Genomic DNA, 27,053 nt, shown 5'->3' with positions numbered 1-27,053 from the left:
GTGCAACACTGAGGGATTAAAACCTCATTAAAGATTGGTGTTTCATCACCTTAAATTATTTAAATCTCAACTGAAAACGGTTTATAAAAGAGTCACAGTTGGTGCCGTACAGTTAATGGAGTCACACAAAAACGGCAGCGTTACGATTATGAAGGTGGTGGAGGTTAAGTCTCTTATTGTCTCTGTCTTGAGTATCTCGGTCTCCTACAGCGACGTCCGCTGTTGTTGTTGTGTGACGTGCTCTCCAACCGAGACCGTCTTTATTCACAGCTCTGAGGTCTGTACAGCGCTAATCAAATCCTCTGATCTGATTTTACCTGATGAGGTATATAAAGATTCACCCCGTCGGGTTGTTAAAGATCCAACTATGGAGACCAGAACTGGTTCTGGTCCAGACTGGATAAGTCTTTGTTTCTGCTGTAATGTTGAACATTTTAACCGCAGGTCTGGATCTGGATCCTGGCGGTCAGTAAAGGAACCGTCTTGAGTCAAACCTTCTACTTAACTGGTAACTTTACCTACAAACGACGTACTTTCATGTTTTCTAAACTGCTCCAACACGTCTTAGAAATCTAATGGCGCTTTTCCGCTTGTACCGACTCGGCTCGCCTCCACTCGGTTTGGTTCTTTCCCACCAGGGGTCTACCGTGCCGAGTGGATACTTTTCTGTATCTACTCCGCCGAGGTTCTAAGCGGGCTGAGTTGGCTGTATGTGACATCATCACACTACAGGCCACCGATTGGTCAGAGCGACTTTGACGGTGGCGTCTTCTCCTACTCGATCTGCAACGGCAGCGCAGAAGTCTGTTTGGTGACTCTGAGGTGCAGATGTTCCTAAACCTGGTGACAGTCGGGCAAAGAAAATTTGAAAAATGTTTATTTAATTTATTTTACTTTTAATAAAAATAAAAACAATGTTTACATTGTCCTTGGCTAAGAATGTCTTTTTCACGTTAAACTTAAAATAAAAGTGTATTTATATTCAACAATAACAGCTTTTGGGTGAATTTTTAATGTCATTTTTTTATAATGCACCAGGTTAGTGTCCTAATAGCAGTCCACTGCTGCAGATATAGACACCTCTGGCATCCTCTGTTTGCTGCCCTGGATCTGTTTGATAATTCTGACTTACAAGATGTTTCTGAAAGCACTTATATCAGCATTCTAGGAGGTGATTGGTCCTTACAGCATCATTAGCAGCCAATACTTGCTGTTGAATCTCAATATAATACTAGTATTCATATGTTGCATTAGGGCTGCACGATTCTGGACAAATTGAGAATCACGATTTTTTTGCTTAGAATTGAGATCACGATTCTCTCACGATTTTTTTCCAATATAAAATTTATTGCACTTATTACTTTAACTTTGCAACAGCTGAACAAAAATATAATAACAATAAACATCTCTTGTCTTCTTTACACAAACCTTTGAATAATTTAAACAATAATAACAATTTTGAACAATATTTGTTCCTCCCTGAGTTGAACACCCTTTCAGAAAGGGGACTTGTAACAGATCCTGTAGTTCTGAGGCAACAAATTATTCCTCTGGCTGCTTTTTGCTGTAACAGCTGACATTGAACATAAAAACAATAAACATCTCTCTTGTCTTTAAATAATTTTAACAATAACAATTTTAACAATATTTATGTGCAATATGTGTCAGGTGATGAGAAAGGTAGATGTTTCTCCAAATGTAATCCACAATCATTAACAAAATATAACAAACATGACAACATGATAGTTGACCATGACAGGACTACAACAACCTAGAACATAGGCCTAGTCCTTTTTTTATGCAGCCATCTTTAAAAAAAAAAAAAAAAAAAAAAAATTTTTTTTTTTTTTTTTTAAATCGTCGTCATTTGGAAATGAGATCGCGTTCAAGCATGAATCGAGATCGCGATTTTTTAACGATTAATCGTGCAGCCCTATGTTGCATACACAGTAATAATAATATAATTCAGGTAACAGCTCAAAAAACATTTTTAATAACACTAACCCAAATCGATATTGAATCAAATCGTGATAATCCTTTCTGAATTTTAAGAATCGGAATCGAATCGATGCTTGACATTTGAATCGATCCCCAGCCCTTTCTCTTACACTCATTGTTTAACTTGATATCGAACACAAGTCACAGACCCAGCAGCACATATACCATCTCCTCCAGGTTCTACATCTTTGGTGATTTCTTCTTCTTCATTTGTGTCACACATACGTCACAGCAGCTTCGCTCCAACCTCCTACTTCTGCTCCGGGTCCTGGATTGTAATGGAAAAGAAACTGGGACGAGCCGAGCAGAGCCAAGTAGCTACTATAGTAACTTTCTACAACGAAAATTATGACTAAATATCGCCATCAACGAACCTTTATCACCTGAGGAAAACGAGACGAGACGCAACGAAAATGCTGGTCGTGTGACGATAACAATAATTAAATATATAATACAATATCGTAGATGAATAAAAACGAGACTAAAATGTAGATTACAAAATAAAAACTCCAAACCGACCAAAACGAGACGAGACGAAATGTTATAACAAAGATCCTTAATATCCATGTTTTCAGTAGTTTCCTCTGGTTTAGTTCTGCTGGGTGACGTCACGTCCTCAATCCCAGTCACGGCCCGTGGGGAATCAGATCCAGAAGATACAGCTGCAGGTTAGAGGCTGATGCCGTTAACGCAGAGCTCTAGGTTCACGTCAATTAAAAACAAAGTTAAATAGAGAAAGGGACTGATGGCCGGCCACGCGGGGATCTTTTCTGGGGCTGGGAGAAGAAGAAGAGACCTTTGGATACACTTTCCTACATAGACGTGGAAAAGAAAACCCAATGTGTCGTCGAAAAAGAAAAATATGGGGAGAAATGCGGAAAAATACAAATGTTGTAAACTCAAATTAGTCTTCTGTATCTGGAATGAATGTTTTCTTGAGTCTATGAGGTAGCAATAATATAATAACAAGAACCTTGTTTGATTTGTAAAATGGGTTTGGCTAAATACAATCTTTGACTAAAGATTTTTTTTGACAAAAATGTTCGGACTTTTAGTTGACTGAAACTAATAAAAACTAAAATGATAGCTTGACCCAAAGACTACACTAAAACTAAAATTGAAACAGGCTGACAGAAGCAACACTAGTACGTAAGTGGAAAAGTGCCGTAACTCAGGATGAGAGTTGAGCTTCATAATCACAGATGAAATCACAATGTCGGTCTGAAAGACTGCAGTTGGATAGTTTCCTGAAATCACTCCCCCAGAACTTAACATTTATGTTAGTTTTATTTAAACGTCAGCACTGGAGATGGTGGTGGTGAACATCAGACCATCCCAGTGTGTTGCTGGTTTATGTTTGGGTGTCTCTGTGTATCAAAGACTGTGAGTTTATGCATGAGGTGGATTACATCCATAACTCTCTCATGATCTCTGATGATGTGCTTTGTTTTTGATGAGCCACATTTGTCCACCCTGCCTCCCCTCCGCCCCGCCTCTGCTCACTTCCTCCAGTCGCAACATCCAGTTTTGGGGTCACTGCCTCCGCCATCTTGCAGGCGCACGGCGGAGGCTGAATTGCAAAGGTTAATGGTATTGTCTGTCGACAGAAGAACAAGCCGCCACGCCTCAGCGCTCCAGGCCCAGAGTGAGCGCATTAATGCTAATCAGTTAGCGCTCTTTAGCATAATTTAGCCATCCTCTCGTGTGATTTATGGTTTTCTGCGTGAAGCTGTCAGCCTGGAAGGCGACGTGGTACGCTTCCTGAAATTCAGAGACCATGTTTTTGTGTTTTTTGTCTTGAATGCAAGGCTGATCGTAGGAAGGTTCGTTTTATCTCCACAAACAGACAGAAAAACAGAAACCCGGAACACTAATTAATATTTATTCATCATATACTTATCTGAAATGTGTCGTACATCAGGCCGTGAACTGGTGCACCACCTTGTGTCATCTGGCCTGCAAGAAACACCACCTGTCCAAAGAAAAGGGCCCTCCAGTGTCTGGTTGGAGCGGTCGGAGCTTCCCTGCCAAAACACTTAAACCTGTCATCAGGGAGGAAACATACGCTGATGGAAGAACATCCACTCATTGATTCATCCATCCATTCACCCACCTTTCCATCCATCCATCCATCCATCCATCCATCCATCCATCCATCCATCCGTCCATTAGGAATGGGCGATATTTTACCGTTCACGATATACCACGGTAAGAATTCGTCATCTCGCGGTTAAAACGATAAATTCCCGTTGATGACGTTTTTGTGTAAAGCTGATTTATGGTTCTGCGTTAAATCCACGCACAACGTACGTGTGTGGGAAGGAAGAAAGAAAGAAAGAAAGAAAGAAAGAAAGAAAGAAAGAAAGAAAGAAAGAAAGAAAGAAAGAAAGAAAGAAAGAAAGAAAGAAAGAAAGAAAGAAAGAAAGAAAAAGGATAGATTCCCGTTGATGACGTTTTTGTGTAACAAACATGGCGGAAGGCAGATCTGAGAGCGAGGAGTCATTACAGTTTTGCAGTACAGGTGGACTCATTTAATTGGTTTTTATTAATTCAATGTAATTGGTGTAGTTTAGTAGCATTTAGTATCTTTTAGAGCAGTGATTTGGGGGCTCCAAAGACTGAATGTGGTGATAGATTTATAGTTAAAAAAGTGGAGTTGAATTGGTATTTTTTTTATCGTCATTTTTATCCTTATCGGGATAAATGCCAGAAATTATCGTGATAAATTTTTTAGTCCATACCGCCCATCCCTACCGTCCATCCATCCATCCATCCATCCATCCATCCATCCATCCATCCATCCATCCATCCATCCATCCATCCATCCATCCATCCATCCATCCATCCATCCATCCATCCGTAATGCTGATGTACTCTTGGATGAGACTCTTGTCCTGAACATTCAACCAACTCTTTTCTCATTTTTCCTCAGAAAACTGAAGTTGAACCCCGAGTCGACGTTTAACAGCAGAACATCTTCCAAAGTATGAATTTCCTTGACATCCCCGCGTCAATGATCTGTTAGCAGCGTGTAGGTCCTGAGCTAATCTCCCCAGAGTCCCGGAGGAAACAGCGTGGTCGTTATCAGCGGCAGGCCATCTACCTCATTGGTGCTTGGCTGTCATGCAGGTGGATGCTGGGAGTATGAGGGTGGTGCAGAGCTTCCAGACGGGAGATGGTGCCAGATAAGAAGGCCTGCACTTTCAGGGTGGTAAAGGGGCCCCCCCACCCCCGGTAGTGGACTAGTTAACCAGCCACCGTTGTACTTCACCCTGCGGGTTCTGACTGAAAATACTTCAAGTAAAAAAAGTGGAGCACGAATCAGCTGTTGGAGACGTGTAACTGTCTCCTCGTCCGAGCTGTCGTCAGGTCAGGCGTGGTTGTCACGGCCACAGAGTCTGAATAACTGCGAGTAACTGAGAGTTCTTTCATGTGTCGGTCTCATCTGACGTATCAACAATCCAGGAGGTCTGGAAACGTTCGTTTCAACCCAGGGTTATAATAGTTTTGAATTTTTCATTTTAGTTTAGTTTTATTTTGTTTTGACTTTTTCTCCTTCAATTCAGTTAGTTTTAATTCGTTTTTAGTGTGGGTTTGCTAGTTTTTATTAGTTTTTATATTTTCAAAAATGCTTAGTTTTAGTTTAGTTTTTATTAGTTTTAGTTTTAGTTTTAGTTTTGACATCACGGACCGTGAGGCGTTCAGGTGCCGTAGCTGCCAGTTGGAGCGAAACGGCCAGAGCGGAATAAATTGATCAAACCAAGAGTCTTATATTGACAGGGATGAAAACGGAGGAAATTATATCTATAATTTCAGTTCGTTTTAGTTAGTTTTCTAAACACGTAATATAGTTTCAGTTAGTTATCGTTTTTGTCTTTTAATTTCCGTTTTTATTTAGTTCAGTTAACGAAATTGTTTTTTCAATTTTAGTTTTCGTTATTTCGTTAGTTTTCGTGAACGATAATAACTCTGTTTCCTTTAGTTTACTTTACGCAGAAATAAAGGTGATTTGGTTCAGCAGGGGTGTGGCTTAATTAGGGGTGTGGCTTTATGAGTTACAGGACCCTGTTTTGTTACAACCATTTGTTATAACTTTATTTTCTTATGATTTCCGGTTAATTTTTCATCTGAACGGTGAATTCAAAGCTGTCAGACTAAAGTCGCTGCAGACCACTTCATCACCTGACAGCGGTAGCGGCGATCACAGTAATTTATCAAGGACTAAAGATGTTCGTCCATTTTATTTTCAACGTTGAGAGAGACGTCTCGCAGGACGATGTACCAGAATTAGGTTTATTTGAAAATCAGCGATCAGTGGAAACACCGACCCCCTGCAGCGCTGCTTAGACGGGTCTTGGGACCACCAGCTGACAGGCGGACGAGGTGCTGGTCTAACCGGGGTCCTGGAGCGCCGCTTGCCTTCGTTTCAGACGTCACTTCATCTGAAACGAGATTTATTTTTTATTTTATTTATTTCAGATCCCCATTAGTTGCTGCCTCAGCAGTACAGCAGTACAATATAAAATGTTAGTTAAACAGAAGAAGATAACAAAGTAGATAACAAGTACAAAGAACAACAACTAAAAAGAAAAACAAGACAAAAAAACAAAAACAAATAAAAACTAAAGATAATAATAAGCAGAAAACAATGAAAAAAAGAAAATTAATTTTCCTAAATGAAAAAAATGAAAATGAAAAAAACAAAAAAAAACAAATAACAACCAAAAACCGATAGATTAAAGATAAATCCAAGTACAACTAAAGATAAATAAGTGCATACTAAATAAGGCAAATACAAAAACAAAAAAATGTATTTCAATAGAATAACATTTAAAAATAAGTAAATAGTGAAAATAACCAGAAACGTCACAAAACTTCAGCAAAATAAAATACTAAAAATTGGAATTAAATGCAGAACAAGAAAATATGTTTATTTATATAACACCTAACTGGACAGAGATGTTTGGACAGACTTGATCAGAAGGGATGTAAAGATTTAAGCACGCTGTTCTACTTCACAAGTGCAACGCCATCGATGAGTTTGTTCCCTGCCAAAAAAAGATCAACTTTCTCCACTGCGGGAACCTGCAAAGTTCCCGTGGTCCTCACCTCAGACGGCAGCAGGACGAACCCTTCAAAGCACCTGGACAGACGGCTCAATAAACAACGAAGAGTATGCCGATCTTTGAGGAGATCGTCTCAACCGGTTTCAGTTCTCGTTCTGTCGGTTTCCGGGTTAACGGCAGTGTGGGTGGAGTCAGCTCCGACCAGCACGCCGTCGTCTCGAGCCTTGAAAATTTACACCTCGAACTGACTCTTAAGAAAACCTGGAAGTGACATCACTGAGGGGTTGTCCAGTTATTCTTATACAGTCTGGGTTCAAACCGGATAAAAAGCAAAAACCCACTGACGTCTTTAGTCCTGCATCATCAGCTGATCGGCTCTGATCAACCTTTTTCTCCTTGTGGGGAAAAAAAAAGAAACGTTTTGTGAGCAAATCCCACTAACACAGTTGTTTGGTACTATGTGTGTCCTGGGAACGACAAGCACACGTTCCAATCTCTGCTGTATTTTTCACAGGCCAGTACAAGCGCTGAGTGTAGCTTAAATAACAGTTTATAAAGCTGTCCCGGGGCTGATGGCGTGGACAATACAGGTGACGTATTGCAGGCTGACAGAAATCAAATTCCATAAAAATGAAATTGAAAACCCTCAGCGAGGCGGCTCTGCTGCCGAGCAGACGGCTCGTTTTAAAGTTCTCTCTCGGAGGCTCGGAGAGAGGCGGCTCGGCCTGTTGTTGCCGATCATTTTCGGAGCAAGCCGCATGCCCGTGAAATCAAACGCCGATCATTTCCTGTCAATTCAGGCGGCCGGAGAGCGACCTGTGAGTGTCTGGAGGTCCGTCTGATGGGGCACGCAGAAACGCAGATAATTAAAGGACTCATTTAAAAAGTGACGGAAATATGCGTGGATGTTCTAGAAATAAAACCAGATAACGATCATCCCATCGAGGTGCATCTTAGAAGAACAAAAACGTGGGACTTTTTTCTTAATTGAACAGAAATGAACCAAAAAAGGGAAGTAAATATATATTATGTCGGCAATACTAAGTACCCCCTTACTGCTTCCAGGGGATTTAAGAGTTGTAGAAACGTGCTTCATCAGTCCTTCCTGAACTGATCATCAGCAGGTTTTGCAGACGTCTATAAAAGCTGGTTTGCTGGTCTGGAGCATCCAGGTGTGTTTGTTAACACAATGCGAAGAGGGAAAGATATCAGCAATGGTCTTGGAGCAAGAAACTGTTACTGCACATTAATCGAGAAAGGACTCTAAAACCATTTCCAAACTATGTGGAGGTCTGTGTTTGACAGAGAAAGATTGACGAGTGGAGAACATTTAGGACAGACTCACAAGATGTTGAAGTCCACGACAGAACGGTTAGAAGAAAAACATGGAAGCAGGACTAGGGTCCTCAAACCAGCAGACTTCTGGATCCAGGTCCTCTGGACACGTGAGACCAACGTGGACATGTTTGGTCTTCATCCAGAACTCTGGAGGAAACCAGCAGAACCACCTCAGACCCCCTGGTGGACAGATGCTGGTCTGGATCTGGACACTTTTCAGTCACCGAGGGGACCATGAAGTCCTCTGTAGAGTCTCCTAGAGACACATGTGAGGACATCAGTGTGGTAAAAGAAAACTGGGTCATGTGACAGGAAATTATCCCAAACACAGCAGAAGATCTACATCAGAATGATGAAAAATAAAAGACTCAAGGTTCTGGAAGGACCTGGTCCGAGTCCAGACCTGAACCTGGCTGAGATGCTGTGGTGAACCTTCAGAGACGTGTATAGACGTGAATGTCTAGAATCATGCGGGTACTTAGTATTGCCCACTTGTTTCGTTTTTTTGGCTTTGTTGTGTCAATAAAGGCACAGTGAATAAAGTTTTATTTTCTTCTTCATCTGAGGTTTTATTTGGCTAATAATGAGACCCACTATGATCATATTTATTTTGAACATTTTCACAAATTTCAGAAGAGAGACGATGATCATCAGGTTTCTTAAAGCCTGTAACAGATTCTTTTGACATCATCTTAAGTTGTTTTCCTTCATATTGGATCATCAAGCGACTATTTATGTTTATTTTGTATGTGAAATTACATTTTTTATTTTCATTTTTTTGCATGAAGCAGATGCCGCATGGCGATGGCCGTCTGTCCAGCCACAACGTGTCCTCTCAGTACCGCATGCACTCCTACTACCCCGGAGCCGCCTACCTGACCCAGGGCCTGGGCTCCTCCGCCTGCGTGCCGCCCTTCTTCAGCCTGGACGACAACAACAGCTGCTCCGACGCTATGGCAACCTGTGAGTGACATACACACACACACACACACACACACACACACACACACACACACACACACACACACACACCCTTCTCAGGCCCCATAAAGTTTTACCCAGACTTTATCAACGGGACATTGAAGGGAGGGTTGCACTCCAGTCAAGAGTGTCATAAAATTTCATTTTTACTTTTACTGTACTTTTTTACTTCTTCTTTTACGGCAGCTGCGGCGCCTTGATCAAAGCCGCTATCTTAGGTGGGCATCCTCACTTTATTGTCATCTCGTCTGGTAAAAGACTAAAAGACGCTTCATTAAAATTTCAAACCATTTCTCCTTCAGAGTCGTTAATGGACGTTAGATAAACAGACACGGTTGTGTTTGCAGATCTGGAGCTGTGCATGGTCTGCAGGAACGACGTGTGTGAGCTAACGCCGGGTCATTCATGGAGCCCATGCAGCTCATTTAAACTTTGGTTCTTAAATACATAAGGAAATAAATAATGGCACCAGGGCTCGACTTAATGGTTGCCTGGGAGCAGCAAACGCCGCCTTTCTGGGTCAGTAGGACCGATAGGACGAATAAACGGAGCCAAACTGTCAGGCGTCATTGATGCTTTTGACCGTGACGATCAATCAGAGGTGTTGATGTTTACTTTGTTGCAACTCAGATCTGGAGTGTGTGTTCAATCTTTGTAAACATTGTACATTTTTCTCTATAAATATGTTCCTCCAACCACCAAAACCTGACCAGGCAACAAAAGCAAGCAGAACCAGACAAAAATGAAACACCAAGACACACAAAACGCTCCACCGGTCCTCGGATACACCCCACAGCCGCAGAGTAATCTGAGTATTTCTGCAGATGACAGTGAGTGGTGAGAGTACAGTCCCCTGTGGTACTCCTGTGCTGCAGAAACACTCACTGACACTGCTGGACATACAAGTATTGCATCAGTGAATGTTTCCATTTACCTGCCGTCTGATACCCGGTCATATTTATAAACGAAATCCAGTGCAGGATGTTGCATCATACTAACTCCTAACTTCCTGTTCAGAGTCTGCAGCTGGAGAAGCAGCGAGTCATCTGGAGTTATTTTAGTCTGGAAGAATCTGTGTTGATGAAAATGACACGAGCAAAGATTCTTAAACATTTAAGGACTCTTCCAGAGAAAAAGCATGTTGCAACTGGACGAACCACAAGAAGTTCAACCTGAGACGAGTTCAGCATCTCAGGTGACCAGATGAAGATGATGAAGTGAACAGGGATTTGTTTTTAAACTGTTAAATAAAAACATTAAGAATTTTAAGTAACGCTGATGTCGGATCAAAACTCAGTGTTGACAGATACCTAAAGTCAAACAGTTAAAACATTAAAAAAGCTTGACGTTAAGCGCTGGAAATGTGAAATATCTCAGAACCAGTTTTTCTGAAATAGAAAAAGAAGATATACTTTCTATTTTTCCCTCTTTTATTACCATCTTAAAACTGTAGAAAGAGAAAATAAAAGGCCATAATGTTCACGCATGAAGCAGATTGGATCTGTGATTCTGCAGCAGCAGATTTCTGGCGCAGCTGAAATCTGATGAAGATGTCAGCGCAGCGTGGCCACTGGATTTTATGCCTCCTTAGTAGCGATGAATGTGGGTAAATCAGATTATGTGCAGCGCTTAAAGTGCTCAATGCCAAAGGAAGGCATGTAGGCGCAGGAGGCTGGTGATCCTGCACCGAGCTGCAGAGGAGACCAGGATACCTGCTCGGGTTTATCAGGGGTACAGACGGTTAGTGTGAGACATCTTCTCCCTCAGTAAAGGCTTGATCTTTGCTTTGGTCTTTTCATTTCTTTATTATTGATTGCATTCTTCAGCGTTTAGGTTCAGCGACAGACTGAAGATGATTTTCCGTTGTGTACTTTATGGAGCTTTTATGTAAACGTTGGGGGCGTGGCCATATTGCAAAATTAAAAAGAAATTATATTTCTCGTTGCGTGAAAAGCTGAAACGAGTTGAATCAGCCTGAAGTAGGAGCGATGCGTCCTCAGTACGACAACCGACAGCTTATACTTATACAACACCAGCCGGCTAGATCCTCTTCCTGGAGTCTTCAGATCCTCCTCCTCATCGAGTGTTTTTAGATCCTCCTCCTGGAGTCTTTTTAGATCCTCCTGGAGTCTTTTTAGATCCTCCTCCTGGAGTCTTCAGATCCTCCTCCTCATCGAGTGATTTTAGATCCTCCTCCTCCTGGAGTCTTTTTAGATCCTCCTGGAGTGTTTTTAGATCCTCCTGGAGTCTTTTTAGATCCTCCTCCTCCTGGAGTCTTTTTAGATCCTTCTCCTGGAGTCTTTTTAGATCCTCCTGGACTCTTTAGATCCTCCTGGAGTCTTTTTAGATCCTCCTCCTCGAGTTTTCACATCCTCCCGGGACTATTTTCCAAAGCGACTAGCAACACATCAAGTGACTCCTTTCAGATGTTACTGAGGTGTTTTGAGTTTTAAACATTAAAAGCACGGTCTGACTCTTCTCAGCGAGCAGCAGGTGCTACCGTGAGCCCCTCCCCCGTACAAAACCACCCTTGGGTGCTGCAGTCCTCCAGCAGCTGGCTGGTCTTGCGCTAAATGAACCTCAATGTTACATAATTATAATTAACGTTGGAATTATAACAATTGTTTATTTGTGGTTGTAAACATATTTAGTGTGTTTTTACTCCCCTTTCTTCTGCAGCATCTGTTAAAATTACATACAAAAGCACATCAGGCAATTAGCGTCTGTTAGCGACCGGTAGAGGTACATTCTCAAAGGTCATTAATATACGGGCCGTTATAAAACATTTCTAAATAAACTTTCATTATTTTTAACCCTGAAGTTTCCTTCAAACTAAAGGAAGATTATGGTCTGGTTCTCGTAAAGCCAGTATTGTGTATCACGTCGTCCCACCCCCAGTGGGCGCCCTCTCACTCTAACCAAACAATTAAGTTTAAAGAGTCCGTGGGAGCAGCTGGTTTGAACCCGAACAGCAAAAGAAGCACCAAATGTAACTCCAGGATAGTTTACAGTGATGTCCAGGTTAGAAAAACACTGGCAAGTTCTTTATTTACCTTTTAACGTCTGATAACGTGTTTGAAGCTGCTGTGAAATCCCTCAAGCAGCGCCTCGTACATGTGCGGGCGCTCTAATCCACAGATGACCTTACTTCTACCAACCTATGATTTACTGAGTGACTCGGCGTCCCGACAAGGACCTGATGTTTCTTAACCTCTTCCTAATCAACGTCCAGGACAGAAAGTCACTTTTGTTCACACACAACATAAGAGGTTGGACATTTTAAGGCCTTTCTGTGTTTTTATACATAAATATTAATATAAAACTCACCGGGCTGCATTTGTTCTCCAGGGAGCCTGATTACTTTTTTCTTTTTTATTCCTACATTTAGAAAAAAAAAGTGTATTTTCTTGTCAGGAAATAACAGATGAATGTTTACTCGCGGTGCGTAAAGAAGCATCATCAGTACATCGATATCCCTCTCTTAGAGGGAAACGGCGCCGACACACCAGCATCACACAGCCCCCCCATCTGCCCCCGTACCTGTGTTTGTTTGACTTTCACCTGCTGCTCTGCTGTGAGGGTCCCACGTCAGCCCCCCGCCGCGCAGCCATGCTCCATTAGGAGAAGACAACGCTCTCAGCAGGTGGTCCTCGCTGGGCGTGGATGTGTCACCTCTCTCAGTCAAACTGTTTACTCTCAGAGACTCGTCGGAGGCTCCAGCGCTACGTGTATAGTGTTGAGGTCCAAGTGTGACTGAACTCAACTTTAAGTAGCACCACGTGTCGGTTCCCTCCAACTGGAAGGTCACCGGATCAAACCCCGGCGTGTTACTGGGAAGGACAGTGAACCTCACATGAACCCCATTTCCCAAAGCCCACAGAGCTGCATGTAGCAGTGTGGATAGGGCTGCACACAGAGCGGCTGTTAGTATGTATGTATGCATATATATATATATATATATATATATATATATATGCAAGTGTTGTCAGGAAGGACATCCAATGTTGAATCATCTGTCACCTAGTGTTGTTTTTGTCAGCCTGTTTCAGTTTTAGTTTTAGTCTAGTCTTTGGGTCAAGCCATCATTTTAGTTTTTATTAGTTTTAGTCACGTTTATACTCCTTTTAGTCGTGTCAAGTTTCAGTCGACTAAAAGTCTGAGCATTTTAGTCTTATTTTAGTCAGAATTGTCCAGGACCATTTTAGTCTAGTTTTATTCAAAGATTGTATTTAGCCAAACCCATTTTACAATTCAAACAAGGTTATATTATCATTGTATTATTGTTACCTTATAGACTCAAAAATACATTCATTCCAGATACAGAAGACTCTAATTTGAGTTTACAATATATTTATTTTTCCGCATTTTTCCACGTCTATGTAGGAAAGTGTATCCAAAGATGGTTCTTCTTCTTCTCCCAGCCCCAGAGAAGATACCCGCGTCGGCCATCGGCCCCTTTCTCTATGTAACTTAGTTTTTAATTGACGTGAACCTAGAGCTCTGCGTTAACGGCATCAGCCTCTAACCTGCAGCTGCATCTTCTGGATCTGATTCCCCACGGGCCGCGACTATATTGAGGACGTGACGTCACCCAGCAGGAGAACTAAACCAGAGGAAACTACTTAAAAATGGATATTAAGGATCTTTGTTAGAACATTTCATCTCGTTCTGGTCAACGAAAATGAAGACACATTTTAGCAGAGTTTTTATTTTGTAATCTACATTTTAGTCTCGTTTTTATTCATCTACGATATTGCATTATATATTTAAATATCATTATCGTCACATGACCAGCAATTTTCGTTGCGTCTCGTTTTCCTCAGGTGATAAAGGTTAATTGACGACGATATTTAGTCATAATTTTTGTTGATGAAAGCAACTTTTCACGTCACGTCAACGCGTGGAACACAATAAACCGCTGTAGTCGCCTCTATAAAGGGACCCCCCCCAAACAAACAAACATTGGGAACATTGCAGAAATGCAAAGTTTGCAGGAAAAACAGCACTTAAAAAACATAATTAATGTCAATTTTTTAATAATCAGTATCAGCCAGAGGTCAGCCTGTAAAATCACTTTTACTCTTTAAATCTCTTCCTGGGGACCGACGACACGGACGTCAACACTAGCAGTAGTTGGGATTTTCTGTTTGTGCAATAAACAACTGGGGCATAAATATATAATAATATAATAAGTCGAGGGGTAAACGTTCACATATGTTCTGTAGAGGAAAAGTGTGTGTGCGTCTGATGTTTTATAAAACTAAGCATAATTGACTCGGCGCCATCGTTAAATGCAGTTTTTATTGGCATCAACTGTGTCGGCTGCAGCACTTCCATCTATTAGTATTTAAAAGTGTACATCTGTTGTTCCCAGGTATTTTTTTTCTGTCACGGCGAGTGTTTCTGCCGAGGCGTAGCGGCTGTTTCCAGCTCCGGTTAAATGCAGAACTGAAGCGCCGCCGTCTCTCCTTCACCTTCCTCACGACCTTCGCAGGAGTTTCAGCTCAGCTGATAATTGTTGTGATAATTATTCTTTGTTTTAATCAGATGGGCATGAAAATATAATTATCTCTCAATTTTAGAGAATGCAGAAGCCGTTCATTTTAAGATCATTTATGATCGTCTAACCGTGATGTTGCCTCTTGAAAGATGAATCGATGTGAACGGACCAGCATCTCCGGCGCGGCCGAGGTGGCCCAGCCGGATTAAAACGCAGGTTATTGCTGTCGTTAATGACGTAGTCTAGATTTTCTTGGACTGAACGGGCTTTTGTGCCTCTGAACTGGTGAGGAGGGAACGGCAGCGAGCTCCGAGCCTCCCGCCCGCCCCTCCCGCCGACGGCGCCCCATCAGATTTATCTCCCTCCCAGGATAAGACTAATCATTTGGCCAAATACAGAGATCCAAATAACCTTCAGAAGTGCCACGCTGTCCTTTCCCCTCCTCCTCCCCCTCCCCCTCGTCTTCCTCCTCCTCTTCTGCAAACCCCGCTGTCTCCGCAAAATTGCCTTCTGGAGTTAGTGAGCGGGAACAGTTAAGATTTACAAACAATGATGAAGCTTGTCATGCGTCTTTCTCCATCCGTCACGGCGGCCCGGGCGGAGCTGTGGGCAGAGCCGTCCCGGTGTTCTTCATAAAAGCCAGCTCCCTGTGAAATACGCCCCCCCCGGCCGGCCTGTTTACGGCCCCGTGCTCGTCAGCAGCCCCGCCGCTGTAAATCGCAGGGCGGGAGGTGACAGTGCAGTCCATCAAACCCCCCCCCGACGCCGCCGCACCGCCTCTCTGCATCTCACCTCACTCTCCCCCCGACCGTCCATATATACACAAACAGAGACACTCACACTGTTTCTCAACAAACACTCGCTTTCTCGCCAGGATCTAACCGCTCAGATGATCTAACCCCCCCAACCAAAAGAGAGTAATGGCAGCTCCAGTCTTGCAGGCGGCGGCGGCGGCATCCGTCAACGCTCGCGCCCTTGTCTGGGCTTCAAAATTCACAACTGTTGAAAGTTTTCAGGCCGTCGGCACAACTACTTTACACTTTATCTAAAAAAGTACAAAAGAGGAGAAAAACAGATTTATATTAAAGTCACAATCGAGCGGCGCCGTAGCGCCGGCGCCGGCTATACATTTGTCTGTTTTGTTATATTGGTGTCAGCGCCGAACGCAGAGTCATTTAAATGCAAATCAGATTGTTGAGGTATTGCAGATGTTAATCCTGTTAATCGATAGACCTGTGTGAGCCCATTAAGTTAGAAATCCATTACTATCTTTCTAGATGATATTCTATTGATTTTTCCCGCTTCAATCTATACTGTACTGTACGCCGGCGTGAGTTACCGCGTATAAAGTCTGTCGCTTCAACAAGAAGATGAAAACAACAAACAGAGAGGCTGCGTCACTACGCTTCTTTGTTTCAGGTTTAAAAGGAGTTTTACCTGCTTCCAGGTCACACACACACACACACACACACACACACACACACACACACACACACACACACACACACACACAGAGTGAACTATGCCTCCTCACACACTCTCATCTTGTAGATGTCAAAAAGGCTTCTCACTCTTTGGGATTTATTAAACCTGAAACGGATCCTGGGAGCCGAGAGGTGACCTTTCCAAAGTAAGTGCTGTTTCATGTTGTGTAGCAGCCGGAGGTCACTTTCTCGGCCTCAGCAGATTAAAGAGTCCTGTTCTCCTCCGTCGGGAGTTACTTCCTGGACAAGGCTACCAGAGTAGCCAGGTGTGCTGCAGCAGGGAAACACCTGAACACGCAGCACAAGGAAGGGCAGCATTTGTCCAGTTCTTCTTACACGGCCCATGATGCACGCTGATCTGATGATCTGAATCAGAAATGACTAGGGCTGGGGGATCGATACAAATGTCAAGAATCGATTCCGATTCTTAAGATTCAGAATCGATTATCCGATTCGATTCCGATATCGATTTGGGTTAGTGTTATTAAAACAGTTTTTTGAACTGTTGCATGAATTATATGACTGTGATGATTACTACTAGTATAATATTGAGATTCAACAGCAAGCATTGGCTGCTAATGATGCTGTAAGGACCAATCACCTCCCAGAATGTTGATATAAGTGCTTTCAGAAACATTGTGTGGGTCAGAATTATCAAACAGATCCAGGGCAGCAAACAGAGGCCATATTAAATCGGTTTTATTTCTTCCCATTTTTGAGAATTTGGTTTTTAGCATTTTATGCAAATGTAACCCCAAGACAGTATATAAAGTACTACTACTACTACTGTCTTTTAGCAGACGCTTTTATCCAAAGCGACTTACATCTGAGATGCGCACACCATTTCATGGAGCAATTAGGGTTGAGGGCCTTGCTCAGGGCCCATGGTGGTTCATCTTAAAGTGATGAAATATAGACAATTTATGCAATTATAACTGAAAACGTTAATGTTTTCATACCTTTAAACATATTTAAAGGCAAGAACATGGCACCAATTATTCTCGTGTCCAACAAAACATTCCTTTTTTGGCCATAAATAAAAAAATACCAAAAGTTGTAATGTAATGATGAAAAAAAATCGATCTTTAGACATACAAATTGATTTTTAGGAATTAATATGAGAATCGATTTAGAATTGGAAAATCGATGTTTTCAACACGGGCCTAGAAATGCCGCAGGAGGTCTCCTCGCACGTGTGCTCCTTGATTACAGAGGAAGAGTCGTGCAGCGTGTCGGGTTCCCTTGCTCGCCACGAGGGCCTGCGGGGTCGAGGACAGACTAAACGCCGGCGTAATGGTCGGCTCGGGACACGAGTGCCACAGTAATGTGCTGTACAACACCACCATTAACGCCGGCCCGGGGCTGCGGAGACGTTAAACAGCCGGGCCGGAGTTGTTTATGTCCTCTTATCCTCTCTCTGGCTTTAATCACTCACGCACACACCGACACCTCGCCAAGTCCCGCTCCGAGAGCCCAGAGAGCCCAGAGAGCCTGGAGCGGCTCAGGCTCCACCTCACATGGACGTCCAACCAGAGCCGCTTTTGTAGAGGGTTGGACGCCAGTCACAGAGAGGTCTCTCGTCGTTTTGGGTTTAGTTCTGCTGTCGGTACCTAAGAAGAACCGGACAACCCTCTGTGATGTCACCCAGATTTTATTGAAGATCCTGGACCGTCTCAGTTCTCATTACTCCGGCACTTTAGAACCAACTTGTTGTACATTTTTTCCTTCAATATTATTTGCTCTTTTGTATTGCACCAATCACCACAACAATTTCCTTGTGTGTGTTAAACTACTTGACAATAAACTTCTTTCTGATTCTGATTGCGTCTTATAGGGCTGTTCGATTAATCGATTTTAAATCGTAATCGCGATTATGTAATTAGAACGATGTTAAAACGTGAAAATCGTAAAATCGATTTTTTCACTTTTTTTTTTTTTTTTACCTTGTCTGCACACATATTAATGATTCATACCATATTAATGATTGATGGAAATACCTCTCAATACCTGCGACTAGTGCCCCATCGGAGAGGCTCTTTAGTGTAGGAGGGGGCGTTGCCACCGGGCATCCCTCAAGCCAGATGCGGTAGACCGGCTCGTGTTCCTTGCAAAAAACTTGCAAATGTGAATAGCAAATGTAATGAGTGACATTACACACCTCTACCTCCTTCATGGGTTGAAATCCCATGAAGGATCATTTCTTTGCCTTTTGTCAATTCACAAAATAATTGTAATCGTAATCGAAAATCGGATTTTGAGAGAAAAAAATCGAGATTTTATTTTTGGGCAAAATCGAACAGCCCTAGCGTCTTACCTGACGGGGATCTGGTGTTTAGTTTCTGGAGGTAGCTGTGAGCGGCTGATGTTGCTCCCTGAAACGCCTCAACGACTTGCATAAACACATCTGGCAGCTTTAGCGCCCATGAGAGGCGTCCTCCTTTCTATAGCGATATATTTCACTCCTCCTGTGTCCTTTACTCTGGCATTTTTCTTACCCTGTCAACGCACGATGAATCTCTAGTTTAAAGTGTAATGATAGAAAAGTCACGCGGATATCGACCGGCCGCCTCAGCTCATTATTGCATATCCATAACTCTCGGTCGGATCACGTCAGAAAGCCCGGTGATGGACTGACGGGCCATTTTGTGAGCTGATGGGGCACAGTATCTGAAATGAGGATTTAGCACGAGGGGCGACGGCCGCGTCACGCCTCCCCGGCGCTCATCTTCAGCGGGGACAGATTGGTTAACAGCGCGGGAGCAAAGGTTCCTCTCTGCTTAATTAGCCTCTGACCTCGACACTTGACGCCTTCTGTCAGCCGGGCCCGGCCCCGACGCCCAGTAGCCCCACCGGCAGATAATGAGCCTTTAAGTGCTCACTGACTCCCCTAATGCATCTCTTTGAACAGTCGTCTCAGCGGGACGCGAGAGGGACAAATGAGTGGACGCTTTAATTGCACACACACAAAAAAATGAATAGCTTTTATTGACTCTGCAGGCCGCTGATTAAGGTGTTTGATGTAGCCTAAAATTGGCGGTAGCTGAGGCGTAGACGGAAGGAAAGTTTAACTGAGGAGAAGACGCATTTGTTTGTCTCATTCTGACACGTTCATGAGTTAGCGAGCCGCAGTTGGTGTGTTTGTTCTCCCAGATGTAAGTCTCTTTGGATAAAAGCATCTGCTAAATGACAGTAGTAGTAGTTGCAGAGTCCCACTTATTTATATATATATATATATATATGTATATATAATGTTTTAGGGATGCAGAGCATCTATCAGACTGTTTTCTTTTTATTACTATTAATATAAACAGTGGCCAACCTCATGTCTCAAATTTAATTTGTATAAAAGTGTAATATACGCGACTTTCACAAATTCACCTTTGCCACAACCGTTTGATGGCGTTTGACCCGGAGCATCCCACGTTCGTCCTGTAATTGATCGCTTGTGGAGGATCGTGGCTTCGTCCCCCCGACTGAATAGATGATCATGTGAGGGGTCCGGAACCTGATCCCCCAAGGTTTTCATTTGTCACCCCTGCATCTTACATCTTTTTAATCTCCGAGCTGAACCGGCTGCAGATTATAAGAATATTAAATATGAGCCGATCGGTTATCGGTATCAATGATGCACAGGTGCTTAATTATCAGTTATGGGTCTAAATGTTTAAAACTGTGCATCTCTGACGGAGAAACCTGCGACGTAGCGTTGAGAAATAACTCGTTCAGCATCCATATTTAACTCTCAGCTCACTTCGTGTCGCAGTACAACAATAATTCTTCTTCAGATCGATAAAAAAAAATCATTGTTTTTAAGTTGAGACAACTTGATAATAAAGCTCTGCAGCCAGAACCCCCCCAGGTTTTAAGGAACTGACTTCCTGGACGTAACCGTCTCTGTAAGAAATTAAGCAATTCAGTAATTTAAGTAAAACATATCTCAGCTACTCTTAACGATGGAGGATGCTCCACCCGAACACGTGCACCATGGTAACAGCATCATCGATGGATAGTGTGGACGTGGAGGATGAAGGTCTGTGTTGTGGACGTCAGCTGAGTCTCTCCACCGTTCACTGCTCAGTGTTTAAAGCCTCCCGCCGGCCCGGGTGCTCTACGGCCGGCGGTTCTGGACCATTAAGTCCTGCTGGGCCCCGATGATGAGCCGTCATTCCCAGAGAGGCCGACGCCCATATCTCCAAGGGTCATCCTCAGTCGGACACACATGGGACCCTCTGAAACGGGCCAAATACACCTCGTATCCATTTAATGGGAGTCATTTAATCCCGGGACAACCTTGTCATGTGACAGGCGCTCAGGTAAACCTTCCAGGTAGAGTCTCACGACACCCAGAGCCCGGTCCAGTCATTCCAACTTCCTGAAGTCCAGGTTGTACCTGTGGGCGGAGTCTTTAATTTTATACTGAATCCATTCATACATCCTGCAGTTTTTAGGATATGTTCATGTTAAATTAGTCATCTTAGAGTCTCTAAAGCACGCTTCATTAGGAAGTGTTCATCAGGAGTTACGTCTCCCTCCGTACAGTCGGGGGTGACGTGTGCACACACTGGCTGTGTGAGTGTTTATTTAAGCGTTATCTACCCCCATGACCTCTGTACGGGGGATGAAACCCTCATGGGGAGCTTATCCTCTCTGGATCAGGCTGAATTACCATCTCCTCTCACATCTGGGCTTTTGTTCGCTCCCTGGCAGCAGCACCTTCATTCACACCCTCCTCTTTTTTCCTGTGGGAGGTGGAAGGGGAAAAAAAAAAACTTCCTTTTGTTATTCCACACAAAGACTGTTTAATAGTTGGGAAATCTTATATAGAGCGCTGAGTGACAAAGAAAAAGGGCAGGAGTTCACGCGGCCCGATGAACGTTCTCACATCGGCGGCAGGTAAAGCCCGGACCTGAGCCCGGGACACGGGAAGTAATCCCAGTTGTTACGCGTTAATGATGTTTAAGCTTCGTGGCGTCAATTTAAACGACTAATGTGTCCTGAAACAAAATCAGGAAGGGAAAAGCTCAAACCGGGCGTCCTTTCCCCGCCATCGCCGTTTCTGAGTTGTCTTGTGGCCTTTTTTCTTCATACGGTTTAAATTCTGGAACGAGTCAAATCAGCGCAGCGTCTACAGCTTGTGGGCGGGTCCTAGTCGAGATCCAGCAGCTCATTGGCTCCTGAATGATTCAGTTTTACACAAACGTGACTAACGCTGGTTCGTCACGACCACAACGATGGCTTTAGAACTGATCGCACACTAGAGTTTTTATTTCTTGGTTTCAGATTTTGGTTCAGATTTGGCGTGGAGCTCCGTCGGGACAGGTCGGGGAGGTGACGCTGCAAAAACAAATGTCAGCAAGATTTTGAAAACAATTAAAAAGTTCCTTTTTTATTTTTTTGATCATCATTTAAGCGTTAATCGTTGGGCCCATCCCGCTCCGCAGGGGATGCCGTCGGCCGCTTCTCAGCGACGTTCTGGTCCAGCTCAAAGTCCATTACGGTCCAGATCTCCAGATGTGTTGTGGCTCTGCCTAATTTACACAGGATGCATCAGTGCAGACTTGTGTTGACTTCAAACAGCAAAGTATCCCAGAATGCATTTTTGCATCAGCAGGCAGAGAAAATATTGCTCTGGTTTTAGGGGGCGGAGTCAGCCTCTTGACTTGACTCCACCCCCTGCCCTCTGCAGGAAGTTGGGTGGAGTTGAAAGCGTGGCGGCTGGATCATGGATCTATTTATAAAATCTGGATGGGAGATCGAAAATGGCCGCCCATTCATTTCAATGCATATAATATGTATTAATATAATATATTAATTCATGTATATTATTACATGTACAGTATTACATATATTATCAATGTATTAATATAATATAATTACATGATATATATTAATATAAACATCCGTGGAATGCACGGACACGGCTGTGACGTCAGCCGTGACGTCACGCCCAGAAAGAGACTTTTCTTTGACTTTTCTGGCCGTTATAAAACATTTTTGACGGATATAAAGTCCATGACTTAAAAATATAGAATACAAAGATTAGTAATTGCCGGTGATTTCAGCTGGAGGTGTCCTGTGAACAGTTTTAGAGGCTTCTCTTTTACTATTGCGGTCTATGGGAAAAAAGCTTTCTGGGCCCCATGGGATTTTTGGTTGCAGTACCGCGGCTGGCCACTGGAAAAAATCGGCGCGCCTTCTGAGTGCCAGACCCGGGGGCTGGGCTGGATGCAGAAACAGTTTGTGATGTCACAGTACGACCAGGAAGTCACTCAGCTCACTGGCTGACATGATGTCAGGGGCGTGTTTATATCAGAGTTCAGAGTTCAAGTTATTTTGATTGTGATAACACGCCCCCTCAACGTGAGGGAGGAGCTTCGGCAGGAAGACGTTGAAGAGCAGCAGAAATCAGATGATGATTTTAGGACGTTCTCGGTACAAAGTTACCTCACGGTTCTTCTGAGCCGGTCCGTAGGAGACCTGATGACATGCGATGACACTCGCGTCTAACGTTTGTCTGAAAACGAGGATAAAAATGAGGACGACGTGTTAATTAGTGACCCACAGGTGCCGGACGGCTAATTGAGAAGAAGTCCTGGTGCCGTTTCAGCTCCCGACATCAATCTGGATTAAACAGCGGAGCAGAATGGCGCCAGCTGCAGGACACGTGTACCACAGTGTGTCGTGATTTAACGTCCCCACTAAAACTAACCCGTCCGGTTGCTTCCAGCCTTTAATTACATCGTAGATTTCCTGCTGATGAACAGGCGGCGAATTAACAGCGAGCTGCCGCCTGTTATTGCTGTACGAGTCCGGCGGCGAGGGATGGAGGAAGAGCGGCGCACTTAGCTACACAAACATTAGTATTAACGATCCGGCTGTCAGGTCAGAACCGGTGACAAACTGCAGACGGGCAAAAACTGGAGTCCGAAACCAATCAGGAAGTTAATGAGGAGAAAAATGAGTCGGTGTTCCTCCCGGCGCTGCTGAGGAAAGGAGAGGAGGCTTGAGAGGCGGCTACATCTCCGTCCCCGACGCTGCACCTTAAAAGATTACTGCTGGTTTAATTACATCTGGAAACCTAATGAAACGTCTGTTTTCTTAATTAAATGTTGTACGTGTCTGCGGGCGTCGGCTTCTCCGGGATTCATTCCTCTGATCTTTACAGCACACACGTGATCAATTTAAGTATTGATTCATCCGATGACTTCTAATTTTAATAAAACAATAATAATTTTGAACCACGTCAGAGATAAAACATTAAAAAGAACAAGCAAGTGTTAATTAATAATATAATAATAATAGTAATGCAACACTCAGACTATTTGATTAATTAATTTCAGACAAAACATTTAAAATTAAATCAATAATAGTAGGGGTTTTTTTTTTTTTAATCAACCAAACACTAATGCAGACCGTCTGATGCTGAACGTTACGGTCTCATAACTCTCTCCAGACTAATGTGCAGCAACAGCTGCTTCTCTAAACGGGCCGCTGATGTCTTTCCCTCTTGGCATTGTGTTAACACACACCTGACTGCTCCAGAGCAACAAACATCTGCTTCTACAGATGTCTGCACAGCTGCTGATGATCCGGTCATCGGTGATGAGGATCAGCAGCGTACCCTCTTAAACCCTGAGGGGGTACTTGGGGTTGCCCACATATCACAGCTCGCATCCTTCTTTTCTTTCGGCTTAAAAACCTTAATTGACAGGGGCACGGTGTCGCAGCTGGTAGTGCAGCCGTCTCACAGCAAGAAGGTCCTGGGTTAAATTCCCGCCGGGGACGCTGTGGGCGCTGAAGTGCGTGTTAGTTCCCCCATGACTTCAGTGCCCACACCCTGGGTGGGGTTGGAGAAAGGGCCTTTCTTTTGCATGTTCTCCCCGTGTTCCCTTGGGTAGCTAATGTGAGCTACCCTCACAAAAACATGCCCCCTCTGACCAACCGGGGCACCAGATGGGGTGGGGAGGATCCGGCCGGAATAACGTGATCCTTCCACACACTACGTCCAGCCGGAGAAGCCTCACCCTGTCTGGTGAAAAGAAGCGGCCTGCTCACTCCTCAGGTTAAGGAGGAGACCTGAGCTCAGTGCAGGGCCCTCCCGGGGTTGGTAGAAGGAGCAATGCCCAGGACCAATTAGGTAGGAGCACTGGGTGATAAAATGGGTAAAAAATCGGGGATAAAAATATAAAAAAAAAAAACCTTAATTGACCCTTTCTCAAGCCCCGCCCCCGTTGCTAGGTCGGACAAAACTGTTATCTCTCCCATCCACTTCCAGCAACTAGATATAGATAAAAAGGAACACTTCAGGTGAGTTTGAAAACGGAGGCTTTCGGGGAAGGGTTGAACTGCGAGTGCGGCCGTCCACATTTATCCAAAGCAGACATTCTTCATAATTTACAGTTGGTTTTGGGATGAAATGTATTTGTTATGGTTTTGCTGGTTTCCTGTTTTATTTTGAAGCCCGCTAGGGCCCGTGTCTTTGTGTTTCAGTTCTGGTTTGATTTTCCTGTTTCCCATCTGCCCTGATCGTCTGCACCTGTGTCTTGTTAACCCTTCTGTATATCTGGTCTTGTTTTCCCGTTGCTCCCTGCTGGTCCGTACTGTTTGTTCCTCCGTGTTTTCAGCTCACGTTTTTGCACTTTGTAACGTTCATGTTCGGGTGTTTTTGCAGCGCTTTTTGTTAATAAATCATAGTTTTTTTGGAACTCCTGGGTCCACTGCAACCTCATTCCTAACAGTATTCCTGTGATTCTCTTTTTTACCAGTGCCCCAAACACACCACTTAACCATTTTAAGATAAACAAATAAGTAAACTCTTTCGCGGTTGTAGCTATAGGTTGTAGCTGCTGCCGAGCCGACTTTGTTTTGGTGGTACGGATATCTGCCAGTTTGGGGATAAAAATACGTTGCACCCTCGCGACACTACAAGTGTCCTTTTACTAATACAAAGTTTCAAAAAAAGGAATCCAGTGATTTAAATTTCGATACAAGGCAAGTAAAAAATACGCTTTTTCCACTGATGTGAACGAGAGAGACGGCTGTTTTGTCCAACCGCATATTCTGCCCGGAGTTAGCGAGGGAGAAGGATTTTTCTGATTGGTCAGTCAGGGACCAATCAGAAGGCTGACAAAGGGTCAATTATTGCTGCTCTCTGAGGTTTTATACTAAGACGTGATCAGATATTGATTAGGATATTATTTTTGGAAGTAGGGCTGGGCGATATGGACCAAAAGTCATATCTCGATATTTTCTAGCTGAATGGCGATACTCGATATATATCTCGATATTTTTTCTCTGCCATAATTGGGGTTTCCCCCAAAGCATTATAGCATAGCATCTCTGTTAGCTTCATTTTTTTCTGAGGCAAACCCTTAAAAAAACAGTCAGTTTTAATACAAAGCCTCGTGCCAAATGTCACACAGGTACCTTTGTTAACAGAGGTCTGCACAATATCAAAATGTATAAAACAAATGAAATAAAAATAAACTGCCTGCATATATAGAATAAAAATGCTTCTTGAATAAAATAAACAAATATCCCTTTCCTGCATAACAATTAAATTAAAATACACTGTGCAATTAATACAATGTAGACAGTAACAGGCAGACTTTTCCACTGAGGTTGACAGTTGTGCAAATAACAAAACATTTGTGCAAATCTCAAATAAAACATTCAAGTCAATTTGTCACAAAATAAGCAATATCAAAATCATTAAAAAAAAAAAAGTAAAAAAAATAAATAAATTAAAAATCGATATAAACGATATTGTCTCGTACCATATCGTGTTTGAAAATATATCGATATATATTAAAATCTCGATATATCGCCCAGCCCTAGTTGGAAGCAACGCTACAAATGACATTAATGCACATTAATGCATATTAAGCATCACAGGTTGGTACAAGATAAACCAGCCACATTTACATATCTGTGATTGACATCAGGTGGGCGTGTTTCAGGCCTGTTAGCTCCGCCCCTTTGCAACATGGCACCAAAAAGTACTTCAAAAGCACTCCTCAAGACGTTTTCTGGTGACGCCGCTGGAGGTTTGTGCTCCGATCTCAGCTCTGTGGAGGTCATCAGGGGGGTTTTAGGAAAAAAATGTAAAATGAAGAGTATTTTAAGGATGAATACCGGCTTTACAAAGATTTGATTCGAACATGATAATCTCTATTTCCTCTCTCTTTCTGCAGCTTTCTCTCCCAGCGGCTTCGCCGCCGGTCACGACTCGTCCATGACCTACCGCTCCATCGGCTCTCTGGTCACCGCCGACGCCAAGGCGGAGTGCGAGTCGGGCAGCCACGCGACCACCTTCACCGTGGACCCCATCGACGACGACGGCGCCGACAAGTAAAAGCCGGGCCTGAGACGTCCCAGGGAAACGGTTCCCTGCCACGGCAGGTTGTTCTCGTGTTTGGTTTCTTTAGTTCCTTTTTAGTCTTAAGAAGCTGGCGCCGCGGTCGAAGCCAGTTCCCGCCGCGGACCCAGCAGTTAGACGTCTTTGGGAAGCAGTGGCTGTTTGCAGAGACGATGTGAAACGTGATGACGAGTGCGTCTGAGACGACTGATTCGATCCAGACTGCAGCTAATTGTTTGAGCTTGAACAGAGTCATGTTTTTATGTAGATTCAAGAAAAATCAACTGAACGCAAAAGAATAAAGGCTTCATGTCGCTTTCAGCTCCGTG

The 27,053-nt window shown here is 43.4% G+C and overlaps 1 protein-coding gene across 1 annotated transcript in view; it reads left to right on the top strand.

Annotated features, from left to right (window-relative positions):
• Positions 1–27,013, top strand: part of dmrt1 (doublesex and mab-3 related transcription factor 1) — a 37,656-nt gene extending 10,643 nt beyond the window's left edge. Inside the window, exons 4-5 of the mRNA XM_061730730.1 lie at positions 9,194–9,365; positions 26,561–27,013. Coding sequence (XP_061586714.1) covers positions 9,194–9,365; positions 26,561–26,721 — 333 coding nt within the window. The 3' untranslated portion in view covers positions 26,722–27,013. The remainder of the gene's footprint in view (positions 1–9,193; positions 9,366–26,560) is intronic.
• Positions 27,014–27,053: the final 40 nt, after the last annotated feature.

The sequence above is a fragment of the Cololabis saira genome, chromosome 9 (assembly GCF_033807715.1).
Source record: "Cololabis saira isolate AMF1-May2022 chromosome 9, fColSai1.1, whole genome shotgun sequence".
NCBI lineage: Eukaryota > Metazoa > Chordata > Actinopteri > Beloniformes > Belonidae > Cololabis > Cololabis saira.
The sequence above is the reverse complement of the archived record's forward strand: the minus strand, read 5'-3'. Positions and strand labels throughout refer to the sequence as shown.